This window comes from Besnoitia besnoiti, chromosome X (assembly GCF_002563875.1).
Source record: "Besnoitia besnoiti strain Bb-Ger1 chromosome X, whole genome shotgun sequence".
Taxonomy (NCBI): Eukaryota; Apicomplexa; class Conoidasida; order Eucoccidiorida; family Sarcocystidae; genus Besnoitia; species Besnoitia besnoiti.
The window spans coordinates 1,975,415-1,991,218 of record NC_042365.1 but is presented as its reverse complement, the minus strand read 5'-3'; the positions used below and the strand labels follow the sequence as shown (position 1 = coordinate 1,991,218).

The 15,804-nt window shown below is 63.1% G+C and overlaps 2 protein-coding genes across 2 annotated transcripts; both read right to left on the bottom strand.

Annotated features, from left to right (window-relative positions):
- Positions 1–748: 748 nt before the first annotated feature.
- BESB_018300 (phospholipase) lies at positions 749–3,422 on the bottom strand (the record flags this gene model as incomplete). The annotated part of the gene is made up of 4 exons (XM_029360545.1): positions 749–1,555; positions 1,722–1,979; positions 2,207–2,434; positions 2,865–3,422. The coding sequence occupies 4 exons, from the start codon at positions 3,420–3,422 to the stop codon at positions 749–751; spliced, it is 1,851 nt and encodes a 616-aa protein (XP_029216521.1).
- A 3,160-nt stretch (positions 3,423–6,582) lies between these two features.
- On the bottom strand, positions 6,583–13,990 carry BESB_018290 (uncharacterized protein; the record flags this gene model as incomplete). The annotated part of the gene is made up of 3 exons (XM_029360544.1): positions 6,583–6,796; positions 7,274–7,915; positions 8,256–13,990. 3 exons carry the CDS (start codon positions 13,988–13,990, stop codon positions 6,583–6,585), a joined length of 6,591 nt encoding a protein of 2,196 aa, XP_029216520.1.
- Positions 13,991–15,804: the final 1,814 nt, after the last annotated feature.

Genomic DNA, 15,804 nt, shown 5'->3' with positions numbered 1-15,804 from the left:
TATCGACTTCCCGTGGAGCATTTCGAAAGTGCGGCTCGCGAGATTTGATTTACAGAGGCTTGCCCATCACACAACCGTCTACCGATGGGGTGTACGTCTACGCAGTACACGATAGCTGAAGGCGCATGAGCCTGCCGAACGAGCCAACTGTAGTAGAATAAGACTGCCATGTGCCGATGCGCGTCCAATACTCCGTATCGCCGACACGCTTACTCGTTGAGGATCCAAACTAATTGACTCTCGCCCTCGCGCCCAGCCCGCGCTCGCGGACGATACGTGCTGTATGTATGGTTTGCCCATGCCATTCTCTCTACCAAAGGCGTGAGGTCTTACCAGGGCCCGACCGCGGAGATCCGCCATGCGCAGCAGTGTTCTAGATGAACACCAGAACACAGATCTGTCTGCTAGAGGTTTCACCCAGGGTCGCGTGCTCCACGCCAAAGCACCAAGGAGATCCGTGGACATACGACAAGAAAGTTGACACCAACGGCGAATCATGGACCGTGAACGGCCGCTATCAGCAACCGTGCGCACTTACAAGTAAACATAGGTCCTGCTAGCCCTGCAGATCGAGCTTTCACTGAGTGGTCGGCGTAGTATCGTTACGGTCCCCTGTTCAATGGCACTGTGGCTTGCTGCACAGCCGCGTCTATTTTTTGCCTCGTGGGGACTGGTGCGAAATATACAGCTGTATCGCAGAAGCGGCCGCAGTTGCAGACTAGTCTTTCTCTCTGCTCCGGCATTCCGCCTACAAGTCACCGACATCCGAGCCCGTCTCTTGGCGCTGAGGTTCGTCAGACGCGGCCTCAGGCTCCGGACTTTGGGGCTTCTCAGGCTCCGACACTGCTTGCTCTGGCTCAGGGGCCGACTCCACAGGCTCGGGGCTCTTCGACTTCTCAGGTTCAGGCGCTGGCTCCACGACGTCGGAACTCTTAGGCTGCTCGGCCTCTGGCGTCACCTCCTGAGGCTCAGCAGTGGCTGCCTTCGACTCGGGAGCGGGGTCGCCAGTTCCCCCCACTGCAGCAGCCTGGGGCTCTGCAGGCTTTTCCGGCTCAGCGGGCGCCGCTGCGGGTTCCGACTCGCCGTTCTCTACAGCTGCTGACGACTCAGTATGGAGCGCAGCCGGAGCACCTTCCTCATGCGCCTCTAGCACTGCCGCCTCACTCGCGGACGCGGCAGGCGCAGCTTCAGCGGCTGGGGTGGCCTCACTGCCGTGAGGCGCGGTTTCCTCCTCTTCCTTGTCCCTTTTCTTGTCTTTCTTGTGGTGCGGCTCGTCCTTCTCTTCTCCCTTTTCTTCCTTCTTCTTCTTGTCCCTCTTTTTCTTCTCTTCGCCCACTTTCTCGGCCTTCGCCTCCTTCTTGTCCTTGGCGTCATGCTCGGCGGAGGCGATGCGGGGTGCGAGCCAGTCCTGGATGATCCGGTCCATCAGGAGGTCTCCTTCCGGCACTTCCTTGGAGAGGCAGTGCCACATGTTGTCGAGAAGCCACAAGTTCGCGTCAGGGTGCTTGAAGACTTTTCGCAAGTTGACCACGCTGTCGTACTCGGGCTGGTATTTCTGCAAATCCGGACAAAATCCTCCACAGGAAGCGCATCGCATGCCTGCTGCGGCGCAACATTTCTACGCACCTTCGTCACCACGCAGATCCTGAATGGCTCGTACGCAAGAAGACAGCTCACCCCTTGCGGAGCTCCGTCACTCGCGCTGGGGCCGTGATACTTACCTCGAGTGTCTCGGGGCTTCCGTGCATTTTCGCGTCGAGGGTGGCAGCGACAATCACCGAGCCCTCAGGATCCACAAAAGTATCGTTCTTTGAGTGCACAATCAGCAGAGAAGGCGTTTCAGGCACGTAGATCGGATACGGAAGCGGCGAGTCCTTCGTTTTCACCACTGGGTCGGGGAAGCTGAGGAACGACGCCTGGTCTTGAACTAAGTCGACGACGCGAAGAAGTTCGTTGGAAAGCCGCGCCCTGGACTTGCCCTGCAAGCAGACGAAGCACGCCGGACTCCCGAAAATCCGCGTCTGTTTGACGAACCAGACGACCGGGTCTTTCGACTCTTCCTGACTCACCCCGTTATTTCCAGGGTAGAAAAGCGGTCGCCACCCGCACGCCGGTCGGCCGCCCGCTGAGCCACAACTACTCTCAGGACTCTTCAGGTCTGTCGGCGTCACATCTCGCCCACCCGACCTTGCCGTCGCCTCCTTACCGTGTAGCAGAGAGGATCCGTCTCAATCAGGTCATGAAAGAAGGGGTACATCTCGTTTCTGGCGGGCTTTCCGACTTCGAGAGCGGGCGCCATGGCCGCCAAGAGCCGGGCCACGGGCAAGAGGAATTTGTGTTTCTTCTTCAGCCTGTCCATTCTGAAGAGCGGAGCCATGCAAATTGCTCCCTTGAGTGGCAGAGGCTTCTTCGCAGGGGCGTCCCCTTCCTGAGCCTGCAAGCATCGTTCGCACGTCGACTAAGACCACGACAGACCGGTGAGCATAAAGTTTACAAAAAATCTGGGCTCCGATTTGACGTGTTCGCTCCTCCCCTAAAGCGGAGCAAAACCAGCGGGAGCACTCTCATCGCACCGAGGGCACTGCGGTGTATATACGCTGTGCGTCGGTGACTGGAGGTGCGCACAAGCCCGCTCTAAACCATCGCCTTGGCGTGGAGAACGAAAACCGTATTCTTGGTGGCCGCGTGCCTCGGGACAGGGCGTCGCTCGACGTCATGCCAGAGAACTGGGGTGACGCTTCTTTTCTTACGCTCCAGAGCTGTTTTAGGCAGAACGTTCGACGGCTCTGCAGAGGCGTACCCCTTCCCCCGCCTTGTACGCGAAGGCTTGAGGTTGTTACTGCCGCCGTCCTGCCAGGTCTTACCTGCACGTCGGAGAGCTTGGCGCCGCCTCCGCCGAGAAGCTGGACGACGCGAGCGGTGATGCATCCGCCGAGAGAGACGCCGCAGATGAAGATAGGGAGGGTGGGGTCCTGGCTTGGGAGGACTTGCTCGTAGAGGAACTGCAGCGTGTCGCGGGGCAGGTCCTCGACATCGAGGACGTGGCTTCTCTTGCCTTTGTGCCCTTCGGATTCTCCGAAAGATTGCTGATCTAGGCAATGGACGCTGCAGTGCGCCTTGTTGAGCTTATGCACCCACGAGTTTTCGTACACAGGAGGCTCGTTGAGTTTCTCCGGGTCGTGGCGGAGGTAGTCGAACCGCGAGTGCATTGCGTAGCCGTGGCACAGGACGACTTTCGCCTTGGCGTCGGAGACGACCCAATGGTGAGCGTAGAGCAGCAGTCCGTCGGCATTCCGCATTTCACTCTGCGTGACGGGACCGGCGTTTTTGAACCACTCCTTCACCTTGGCGGCTTCTTCTTCACGCTTCGCCGCCGACTTGGCGGGAGCCGGCGTCGCCGGCGTGGTTCCCTGCGGCGCCATGCTGTCCAGGGAAAGTGCTGGTGAAAGCAAGAGAAAGGCTGGACAGCTACACGCACCGGAAACGTCTTCGACTGCCACAGAAGAGAATCGGGACGTTTACAAGGACTGGTGCAAATAGTGCACAAGCCCCCTCGCAAGGCATACACAGGCAGCCGGGCGGCGGCAAACCAGACGTGCGGATGTGTGCGCAAAAAGAGTTTCCCGAAAAATGCGGGCAACGGACGAACACCGCGGCTTTTCTTCTAGACAAGGATCACAGCGAACACAGAAAGCACATAGATGTGCACCACAAAGAAGGTCAAATTGACTGGCGGTCGAGACAGCGGACAGATGCACATCTCCAGCCCCGGCAGCGCATGCGCCCCGAATCGGTTTCTGAGGAGGGTGTCACACGATGGCAGCCGAGGAAGTGGGCGCGGAAGATTGACGGTCGTCCCGTTTGTGGAAGACATGCTGCCGGCTTCGCGTTCGCAAAGGCCTGCGGTAGGGAACGCGGGATCGAAACCGATTCCGTGGTCTCTCTCCAGCAAACAACATGAATCAGCAAGGAGCTGCCCCCGCTTGCCTCGTCGGCCGCTAGGGGGCAGCAGCTTTCTTCCCTTCGATCGGCGAACCCATCGTCTCCAAACTCAGGAGTGGAGCACGCTTCGCTGAAACGAGACAACCCAGCCAGTGTGTAGGCAGAAAGAAAGCCCGGAGGCACAGCGTCTGTTTGGCAACACGCCAAGAAGCTGTGCGAATCCAACGAGGTCTCGTTCCGTGCCAAGAGATTGCGATGTTCGGCTGCACGACATCGATGAGCCCGAGAGCCGCGCCGCGACCGTGAGTCGAGAACTGCTGGGAGAAACCGCGTGCACATGAGGACGCTCTCGCTGACAAATCGGGAAGATGCCGAGAATCCATTTTGCGGCACTTTATGTCGAGCCTTGACAGGCAAAAAGAACAAAACACAAGGCGCACACACCCCCAGCGTCACGGGTGTATGCTTCGTGCTTTTAGCTACTCCCCCATATTTACATGGTAGACGATTGCTGCCGCATCCCGACTATTCCAGAGAATTAGCTGACGTGCAGTGTCCACCATCAACAGCGTCTTTAGGCTCCTTAACATCTTCTAGATGCCTCTCAGGCACATCACATGGTGGGGGTTGCGCCCTTCACTTTCCGTAATAGCGACAGAACGACTGCCATCGCACACAACGTCCACATTGACCGCGAATCGAACATTTTACAAAGAGAATCAGAGAGTAGTTAGATGCATGTAGATCGGGACGACTGTGGAGACATAGGGCTGTTGACCTCAGGGTCAGCAGCTGAGGTCAATAGCCCTATGCCTGCATAGTCGTCCCGATCTAGACGTATCAAACTACGCGTTGACATAGACTGCAGCAGGACCTTGACTCAGAACAGTGAGAACCCAGCTTCAAACACGAGAGAGAACTTATCGTGAACGAAAGATATCGTACTGGCACCACGCGTGAGCCTTCCTTACTCACTTCTGACCCTGCGCCACGCGCGAACCTGCAAGCTGGTTCCGACGCCCGCTGCGGCGCGTGATTCGGTACAACGGTACCTCGGCTACTGTGATCGAACAGTGTTTCGCGTTCAACTTCTGGGAGCGGTATCGCGTAGAGACCCCTGAACATGGAGATCCTATAGGCACTCTGGGGACAGGACACCCCCGTCCGTGCAGACAAACACTTTGTCTCACGCGCTGTATCACCGGTCATCGGCATCATTCATGGCAGCTTCAAAGTAGAGCCCTATGCCTGCTGTTCGGAGTCCTCGCCACCTCCGAGAAGCGACCCTCTCGGCTTCACCAGTGGACTGTTCCTGCGCTGCTAGAACCTCGAGAAAAAATCAAAGCAGCGACGCACAGGAGGAAGCTGCGCGGGGCGCTGGTGAAAAACAACGATCGATACTGATCCATATCAACCGTGGCCTGTCAGACTTTTTACCCTGCCGACAGGGCCCCCGATATCAACAACCGTCCCTGCGCATGCACCACCGTACGCGATGCGCTTTCATTTGTCGATTCCCTACTACAAAAGGAGACAACACATGCCCCTTCAGAGTTGACACTTGCAATGAGCGTCGGACGGGGATTCGCGCGACAGTACATAGAGAACCCCTCTCATGTGTTCTAGCCTGGTAAACAGGGTACCTCGTTTGGCCGCTAAATGCTTAGTTCTCGGGGATCGACTCTCGAGGGCCCTGACGTCGAGGCACGAACTGAAATGCGTGATGTTCTCTGTTGTATGTTTATGGTTTCTTGAGGAATTGCATTCACCTGCCTAAGTGTCTTCGTGTAGATCACTACGTTTCTTCTCCGGGGCTCGCGTAGACTACCGCTTCTATGCTTCTGCGCGTCTGTGGGCCTATCGCACGCTTAGCCGTCTATCTTATCTGCTCACGTATCTCTTGCTATAGCTGCCCGTCTCCCGTTCGCCTCTCTTTGTGCGGCGACTCGTTTGCTGAGATGCATGCCGCTCCTCCTGGGGTTCGGTCGAAGCAGTAGCGTACCGGTGTGACGCGTACATGAGGCTCTCTGGCGCAGGCCGAGGCCCGAAGGAGCAGCAGCGCCGCAGAGCGCTTGCCAAAAGAGAATCGCCCCTACCGCGAAGGGGAGAGACAGCAGAAGTCATTCACGGAAGAATACCAGGGGACCATTAAAACACCTGCTGCAATGTTGCGCACATACACGCCACACCCAAGCGGAAACGTGCCACTCATCCGACTGGAGAGACGTCCACAGTTCCCTGGAGTGCCCAGTCCGCCGCGCTGGAGGAGTCAGCGACCCCACCTTTCACAAACAGAATGCGCGCCAAGAAGGAAGACCGGCAACGCGTTGCACTTCATATGCTCAAGAAACACGATGACAATATACACACGTGCCGACGGCAACTCGGAGTGGAGAAGCCTCAGCCGCAGGGCGAAGCCCGAAACGCGCATGAGCGAAAACTCGTAGTGTGAGCCTCTTGGTTCTCCCTGGAGGTCTTTGATACAGCTCACGCAGTGCGTGAGTGAAATCCAGTGCTGGAAGCCGCTGCCGTGCTCACTGGATCAAGAGGGGCAAAGTAGGGCAGCTAAAGTGGAGGCGCATGCGCGAGAGAAAACATGGAAATACCTCGAACGCTCGCGGGCGCAGCGGTTGCTTTGGTTCACGTGAGTCTCCTCAGCACCCACGTGCCGGTCTCGGGGTCCTCGAGCACGTGGTTGTGCTTCACAAGGTTCAGCCATTTGTCTTTCAATTGCATATTCGTACGGCCGCCGAGACGGTGTCCATAAAACCGCGAGATCTGCTTCCAGTTCCCGATGCCGTGCTCACTCACTGCATGCACGAAAACCTCGGTCTCCTCCGCCGACCAGCGACACCTGGAAAAAACACGAACGCATCGCACTACCGCAGTCTCGAATCCGCGCCCAGCAGCTCTCGCTGCGGACTGCAAACTGTGATCAACCTGGTACAGACCGCATCGCTCCCCAAGTCTGCACGTGCCTCACTTTGGGTTGTTGCCTCGCCCCTCGCCTGTCGCCGTCCTCTGCGGCCGCCTCACCTGCCCTCGCCCCCTCCTCTGTGCGCTACATGTGCCATGTAAGATGACTACGGTAATAGTGGGACGTCTGACTGAATCTGCGACACAGATGGCTTCCACGAGGGTGCATTCGCGGATAAACATCAGGCGACCACGCAGAGCCTAGCGTTCCGACAAGACTCTTTTCGACGGTCACACAGCGTTCGCTCCCCCCTCCTCCCAAGACGTAAAAGTTTTTCTATGCGCCACACCACTCGCTCGGCTCCCCTGCCCTGCTGCGCTGCGACCCCCCCCCCCTCCCCCCGGGCGCGCTGACCTTCTCTCTTTCTTGATGAAAAATCCTGCGGCCGCAGGGTCGAGTCTTTCGTCTTTCGAGTAGATGGCCATTTCCCTCGGGATCGAGTGGAGGGCGGCGGCGTGGACGCATCGCGCCGCGTGGATATCGTGGAGCGGCGGAGCGTCGAAGAACGGCGCCGCGGCGACCTCGTACTTGCACTCCGCCACATGCCGACCTCGGCCCTTGTCGTCGCGCTCCACGAGACGCGCACTCGCCTCCTCCCCGCCAGGGAACGCGCCGTGGCTGCACACCGCGACCATACCGCCCTCGGAGCTCCGCAGAAGCTGCGGCGCGAGCGAGGCGGGCGACTCGGCAGCAGCGGGCCGCCGGCCGTCCGCCTCGCTGGGCACCAGCAGCACCCAGCGCGCGTTCTTCACGTCGCCCTCCGGTCCCCCCGCGCCACGAAGCGCGTGCGACATCTCCCTCTCGCTGCGACGCCCCCTAGCCAAGCCGGAGGCCTCGCGCAGACTCCCTTCGCTCACGCAGCTCACACACCTGGCGCAGAACGGAGAAGGCGGGCGCAAGCCCAGCGAAGGCGAGACGCTGCGATGCTGGTAACACCTGCCGCCCAGCCACGGCGACACCGAGCACTTCACCGGCCGCAGCGGCTGCGTCGGCACGCTGCAAAGAGGACCAAACACAGATGCACAACCCTTTCGCGTGACCTGTGCCTGCGCTGACGCACCTTTCTGCCTGCATCTCACTGCATGGCCATAGCCACAGGTCCTTCGCATGTGCGAGCTCCTCAAACGCCCCTCACGCCCTGTGCCTTCGCGGATCTGCCACGCTGTCTGCACCTGCCGCTGATCCCTTTCATCGAGCGGGAACAGCCAACACGGACACAGGGACACGCACGCGACGGCATCTTCGCCTCCGCGACTCTATAGCCAATGCGCTTGTGGAGCACACAGTGATTCTACCTTGGGTAGGTCTAGGGTTCACCCTCCTCTCCCCTCCTTACTCTTCCACGTCGTCTTCTCGCTTCAGAGCCCCCGGTTCGCCGCGTTTCCGCCTCGTTTGGCGCTCCTGCTGGCGCACAGGGCTTAGCCGCGTCCCTCTGCGATTTCGTCGCCGCTTGTCGCCTGCGCCTTCGTCGCTCCGGCCTCGCGCGGAGGCCTTGCTTCTGGCGTCTCTCCCCTTCCGCCCGGTTTTCTCTTTCCCCCTTGCAGCTTCGCTCCGTGCCGCCTCGTCGCGCATTTGGCTTCGAGTCCTCCGGCGGCCAGTTGCGCCCTCGCAGTCGAGCGCCTGCGGAGACTTGGCGCCCTCGCGCGTGACGCCGCCCACGTCGTCTTCTTCAGTCATCTCCGCTTCGTCTTGGGCGGGAAGTGCCTGCGCGAACTGCTGGAGCGCCGCATCCAGCGCGCGCCGCTCGTGAGCGAGCTGCGCAAACATCTCGTGGTAGCTGCGAAGACCAACCCAGTGCCCGTACCAGCTCGCCAGATACGTCTCCGGCAGCCCGCCCTGGTTGACGAGGGCGACGAAGCCCGCAAGGTGGCGAGCCGCTTGAAAGAAGAGGCGCTGAAACAGCGCAGAGTACCTCGCCAGCCAGACGGGTTGGAGCGCGACGGGCCGCAGGCCGGGCGCGTCGCCTCGCTGCGGGCGCCGGTCGCGGCGGCAGAACGACAGCGCCAAAGCCGACCGAGAGTCATCGCCGTTGCAACGCCCTGCGTCGCTGGACGCGCCCACTCGCCCGCCTCGCCTCCGGCCTCCCGCCGCGTCCTCGGAGAGGCCGCGGAGCGCCTCAGCGCTGCCCTCGTTGCCACGCTCCCGCGCGACTTGCGCAGGCTCCTGGGGCCGCCAGCGGTCAAGCTCGAGAGAGCACCGGAGGGAGAGCGAGGCCCGCGGTGCGGGCTCGCGACAGCCCGAGCTCCAGACGCTCTCCGGCGCGAAGGAGGGAGCTTGGGAGTCATCCAGCAGCACCGACAGTGACGCCCTGCGCCGGCGGGATCGGCCTGACTCCATCGAGTCCTCTTCGTGCTTGGCTGCATGCGTTTCCAGCCTGCCGGCGTTCGCGCCCGAACCACGCGCCCCCCCCTGATGCATGCTCTGCTCGTCGCTCTCGCCTTGGCGGTCACCCGCGGCGCCCGCGACACCACCCAGAACGAGGCGGCCCTCCTCCGCCTGCGCATCGTGGCTTGTTGCCTCGTGCGCCGCTCTCTCTGTCTCGCCCTCTTCGAGGCCGCTGCCGTCTTGCTCTTCTTCGTCGTCGTGCTGTGACGCGCAGTCCTTCATGCCCGCCAGCTTGTCGTCCTTCTCCCTCCCGCGCGCGCCCTCGGCCTTGGCTGCCTGACCGTCTGCGGAGCTCTGCGAGGGCCTCGGCGAGGCGCGCTTCTGCTGGAGGAACTCCGTCGCGAGGCGGTGCTCTTCGAGGTCTCGGCAGAACTGCAGAACAGAGAGAAGCGCATCGTCTCCGTCGCCCGCCTCCACAGTCCGTTCAATCTGCTTTAACACCAACTCGCCTTCTGGGGGACAGTCTGCGGGGCTCTGCGCGAACACCGAGAGCCGCAGCAGAGCTTCAGTCAGAAGCAAGTCCCGTGCCACAAGCAGAAAAGCGTGATTGATGTTTGCGCTGGCATGCTGCGAGAAACTGTGGGGCGAGGATGCATCGGCCCCTGCGGGCGCCGGCTCCCCAGCTTCGAGCGTCAACGCTTCGTCCTGCGAGACATTCGCCTCCGCTATCGGCGAGGCCTGCTCCTTGGTCACAGGCGGATTCTGCCGTGGGCGTGGCAGCGACTCGGGTCTGGGAAGGCGGCCGCCGCCTCGCTCTGCGCCCTTTCCCCTGCCGCTCGCCACGGCTGCCGTTGCGCGCGAGCGGAGCTTCTTAGCCGCCAATTCGGCGCCTGCCGCTCGCCCCGCCCTGGGATCCTCGTCTTCGGATTGCGTCTCAAGTCGGGTTTCGGCGCAGCCCCACCTCTTGGCTCTGTGGCGCGGCTCGCGGCGCAGCGCCGCGCCGTTTGCGCGGCCTGTCGACTCCACTTCGGCTCGCCTGTGTGCAGGCCGACTCGAGCTCTCTGTCTCCGCTTCTTGACGCCCGTCCGCGCTGCCCTCGAGGTCGTCTGCTCTCTCCTCGACGCCTTGGCAAAGCGCATTCACATCGAGGACGCCTTCCTGCACGCGAGCCAAGATGGCGGCGCAGGAGCGCACGTCCTCGAGCAGCTGCACACGTGCGCGTTCCAGCTGGCATGCCGTTCGCTCCGCCTCGCGGCGAGACATCCAGAGTTCCAGCGTCTTTTCCGCCTCCCCGCCGTCCTCCCGCTTCGTCACGTCCTCCACGCCGTTCACGTCGACCGCCGTCGCCATCTGCGCGTCGCTGAGCTTCAGACCCTCTGGCGTCTCCACGAGCTCGCGCTTCGCAGCAAGGCCCGCGTCGCCCGCGAAGGCCGGCGCAGCCGCAGTCGCGCGGAGCCACGCGCGGAGCGCTGCGAAGAAGTCCGCGAGAGAGGACGGGGTCTCGTGCGCAGCGAGAGGCGAGAGAAAAGGTTGCAGGAGCGCAAAAAGGGACGCGCGAAGAAAAGGAGGAGACGGAAGAAAAAACGTGGCGCTCCGCGGAGGGGCATTTCCGTCGTTGCTGCGGCTTTCGCATTCCCCCTCTGACTCGGCCGACGCCGAGGCACTCCAACCGGTCGCCTCCTCATCGGCCTCCGTCTCGGCGTCTTCGTCGAGCCCGGCTGAGTGCGCGGCGGCCTCTTGGCGCGGGTCGCGTTGCCCTTTCCGCTTCTTCCTGGCGGAGACTGCGCCGCCTCGCCCGTCTCGGGGTCGCCCCCCCGAGCGCGAAGCCGCGTCCCTCTCGCGCTGTCGCGCGCCAGAGCTCTGCGAATTGCAGGCTGGCGCGCCCGACGACGCAGTGGCGTAGAGGCGAAACGCGTCGGAGCGGGCGACGGCGATCTCCAGCAGCTTCACTGTGTTTTGCACGAGAGCAGTGGAACCCCGGAGGGCCTCGCGGCCGTCGCACGCGCGGGGCGACCCAGACCCGCCGCCGCGCGGGGACGCGGCGAAGGAGATCTTTCCCAGTTCGCATGCTAGCACCTTCCACAGCGGAAAGCCGCGGTAGGCTGTCTCGCCCTCCGCGGCGAGCGACACTTCGTACAGCCCGGCGCGGCGACCGACGTAGGACCGACACCACAGATTCGAGGTCGGCGCCCGGCGCGGCCGCGGGCCTCCGCTCGCGGGCGCCTCACAAGTCTCTGCGTCATCGCGCGCTCTCCACGGGCTGCTGCGAGCCTCGCTGCTCGCGCTACGCAGAGACGCCGCGGGCCCCGGCACGTCCGCGTCGCCAGGGGAGAGAGTCGGCGCGGACGACCCCTGCGGAGCCGCCGGAGGAGACACAGACGCCACCTGCGACACAAACGACGACTGCAGCGGCCGACTGAAGGACTCGACGCGCGCGACGCGCCTCACCCCGTCGTGGTCACCTCGCCTGTCGCTCACGGACGGCGGCGCGCTCCCTTCTGGCAGAGAGCGGCCGCCGACGGCCTCCGACGGCGGCCGCTCTGAAGCCGCCTCGCCGAGGCTGCAGCGGCTTCGGAGTCCGGCTGGAGGGAGCGGCCCACCGCCCGCCCTTGGCGACGTCTGGGTGTCTCCTTCTGTCTCCTCGCTGCTTCCGCCCTCCGCTTCGCCGCTCGGATTCTCCCGAGTCTGTTGGTTCTCTGTGTGTGCGCGCGGCGCGTCCTCGCCCGCCTCCGCATCCAGGGGACGGCGTCTCGACTCGGCTGCGTCGCGCTCCTGGGCGCGGAACTCGAGCGCGAGCAGGCGCAGGTGGCTGGCGAGGCTCTGACGCTGGGCCTGAGCGGCTTCCGCGGCGTCGCGCAACTCCGCCTCCCGCCGGCGCTGCGAAGTGCCGCAGGACGCCGACGCCGTCTTCGGAGAAGACGCGGCGCCTGAGGCGCTCGAGGCACGGGCAAGAGGCGCCAACTCCGCAGCGAGACTCTCGCGAACGAGGCCTCCGGTGCCCTGCGCGAAGGCGCTGCAGACGGCCTTCAGAGCGCCTACGGCGAGCTCGTGCAAGGCGCGCCCGCGGAACGCGCAGGCCGACTCGTCCGCGGCTCGGACGGGTTTCTCAGAACGCATGCGAGGGGGCAGCGACTCGATGTGTGCGTCCGCCAGCTGACTCTCCCTCGCCTGCGTGTGGCTGAACGGCTTCTCGGTCTCCGCGCTGGAGGCAATGTCCAGGGAGGAGGCCGCGGGCAACGGCGAGAAAACGCACCGCGAAGACAGCGGCGAGGCGGACACGGACGAGACGGAGAAGGACCGCGGAGAGAGGCCTCGCGCCTGCGGCTCGTCCCCCTGGACCCCCGTCCCCCCGTTCTCTCGCCCTTCCTCCCCAGTCGGCCCCTTCGCAGCCTCCAGAAGCGGCCGTCTGGCGGCGACGTCTCCGTTGACCTTCTCGCCGTCCTTGTCGACTGTGCCAGGCGCTGTCGCCGCGTCGCCTTCGCGGCTGTTTCCACTGTGGCGTCGAACGTTGGTGCGTTCGTCGCCTTCGTCTGCTCCCTCGCCTTTCTTCTCGGGCCTTGCGACTCCGTGAGGGTCTGCCGCGGTCTCGAGCTCGCTGTGCCCGCGAGCCCGCGGAGGCCCGTCGGCGGGGTTGTCGGGCGCGCAGAGCCTCGCAACATGCTGCTGAAAGTCCGCCCAGAACGCCGGCGAGGCGAGCAGCGCGCTCGCCTGCGTCTCGCTCATCAGGCACGCGACCGACGGCGGCGGAGAAGGCCGCACGGGCGGGCGCCGCGGCAGCGCGAACACCAGCCGCGTCTTGGACCAGGACTGCGAGAAGGACTCGCCGAAGAAGGGCGCCTCTGCGTCCACCTCGGGCCCGGGCGAGGCGCCTCGGCGCGCGTCGCCCTGCGCAGACGCCTCACGCGGCGCTTGCGAGGGCGAGACTTGCGAGTCCGGAGACGACGCAGAGGCGCTTGGGCCTGTATGCGACGGTGACGCGATCTGCAGAGGCGACAGCGGCGGCGGGGACGCCGCAGGTTGCGAGGGAAGCATCGGCGAAGGCGAGAGAGCGACAGACGCCGTCGGACTGGGGGGGGCGGGCGGCGCATGCTGTGTCTCTGCGTCGCAGGAGAGAGTGTCCTGACGTTCGGCAGGCGCCTCCTGCTGTGCCGCGGGTGGCGACGCCCGACACACACCGTTCGCGGTCTTCCTCCGCTTCTGAGAATTGCCTGTCTCTGCCTCCGCGCTCTCACCTCGCTCGTCGCTCAAGTCGGGGAACGCACCCGGCGCTGCAGCATCTTCGAGGGAGGCTGGGTTCCCGCGCTCGCCTGCTGCTTCCTCTTCTGCAACGCGTGGAGTCGGCAAAACCTGCAGCTTGTCGTCGTCTTCTTCAGCTGCGCGCTCGGCAGAGGGGCCTGCGCCTCCTGTTTGGGCTCGTTCCGCGTCGTTGTCTGATAGAGCGCCAGGCTTCGCCCCGTGCGCTGTGTTTGCGGCGCGCTCACCGTCTCGGTTTTCCTCCGTCTCTGCAAACCTGGCGACAGTCTCCTGGGCTCCCGGGTCGCCGTTCATCTCGGCGAACGCTTCGTGCTGGTGCAGAAGCAACAGCGACGAGAGGCCGCCGGCCTTCTTGACGCCGCGCTTGGTCGGCGGCAGCTGGACAGTTGTCGCCTCATCCGAGCCGCCCGCCGCTCCCGCGAGGCTCTTCTTCCGTCCGCCTCGTCCTTCCGCGCCCTCTCTGCGCTGCGGAAGACCTTGGACAACTTGCATGGCGATCGCGGCTTGGTTTCTTCTCGCCGCGGAGCTCTGGCGAGCGCGAGAGAGAGCGTTGAGGAGACCAGCCCACTGGCTGGAGGGGGAGGCAGAGAAAAAAGGCTACGGGCGGCAGGCCGTTTGCACCGCTGCGCGAATCGATTCGCGCTGTCTCTCCGGGTTTGCCCTTCTCCGCGTGTGCGCAGATTTCGCCTGCGTCGTGGCAGCCTCCCTCCCGCTGGCGACCGTTATTATACGCTTCAGAGACTCCCTCTCTGCCTGCCTCCCAGTCGAGGCAAAAAAAGCGTTTGAAAAAGAGAGTCGCCTCTGAAGGCCAGCACCGCGCGTTCTCCAACCGGCACTTGCGCGATCCTCGCGGAGACGGCGAGAGAAGCCACGAGGAGGCTGCGCCCGCCCTCGAGCCGCTGAGCGCAAAGCCAAGCGAAACACGTTCCTGCGAATCGCGGAAGAGGTCGAAACGCCGTCAACGACTCGCACAGGACAAGCAAGAGAAATGAAGCAGAGATAATCGGGCACCGACGCGGTTTCGTGCCCTTTCCGTCGAAAAAGATCGTGCGCAGCCAACACAAGGCACCGGGCGTCCGCGTGCAGTCCGCCGGAGAGAGTAGCTGAGTGGAATTCTGGGCACAGGGTGACAAAGAAAGCCGCATCCACGAGCCCTCTACGTCGTCGAGGCCTCGAAGAGAAGACACCTGTTGCGTGACGCGCGGGAAGGCGAAAATCCTACACACGCGCGCGGAAACAGCTACGGGGCATGCACGCGAGAAAATGAGGACGAAGAGACAGAGACAGGCAGTGAGACGGCGAAAACGCAAGAGAACGGAAGAAGTCGCGGCCCTGAGTCGGGTTCGAAGAGCCGAAGAGAGAAAGTCAAGAAGAGTGAAGACGGACGGAGAATGCGAGAGCGGCGCAGAACCGCAGAAAATGCGAACTATGGAACAAGCCGGGGCAAAAACCGGTCTCAGCCACCGAAACACAGTGTCTCCAACACCCCCCTCTCCCGTTTCTTCTCTTTTTGACGACGCGTGGCTTTTCTCCCTTTCCTCTTGCGTTTCCCATTTTTCTTCTTCTCCTCCTCTTGGCTGGAGAGCAGGCCGGATGCGGCGAGATCCTCTGTGGTGCGGCCTCCACTTTTCGCGTTTCTTTTCTTCCCCGTCTCGCCTTCGCAGACCTCACGCCCGCCTCTCTTGCGAAGAAGGCCTAGCTCGACACGGGCGTTGCCAAGTACTTTCTAAGAAAGAGCGACCTCGTTGGCAGACGGAGCTGTCTCGCCGGCGGAGAAGAACTCCAAGCGCGCTCGTCGCCCCCGCGTCGCAGTTCTCCCGGTTTTTTCCGTCTGTCGGACCGCGCCGGCTCCTGACACGCTGCAGGAAAGGCCAGTTGTTTCTATCTCCACAGACCTTCTCTCGACGTCGCTGCTTCTTCTCCCTCGCCTACGCAGTCTCTCGAGACCTGGGCAAGCTTTCCGTGGCGGCTCCTCTCCGCTGCCTTTCTCTCGCCCAACCGCCTGACACGGCCGAGGGTCACACTTCGCGGCTCTCCAGAAGCCGCGCAGGCACGTGAATGTGCACAACTATCCTGTGGTGCAAAGGGTCGCACGGAGTGAACTGCCGTACTTGGGTCGCCTTCTTCTTCTCGAGCGCGAGCCTAGGCGACGCGCTTCTTCCGCTCTCGCGCAACGCGCTGCCGTTCCCTCCACCAGCCGCAGGATCATCCTGCTGCCGCCGCCTCACCGCGAGACTGGACTCCGCGCGTCGTCTTCCCGTTTTGCTTCTTCTTCACCTTCTTCATCCTCGCAGGCCTCAAAGGCG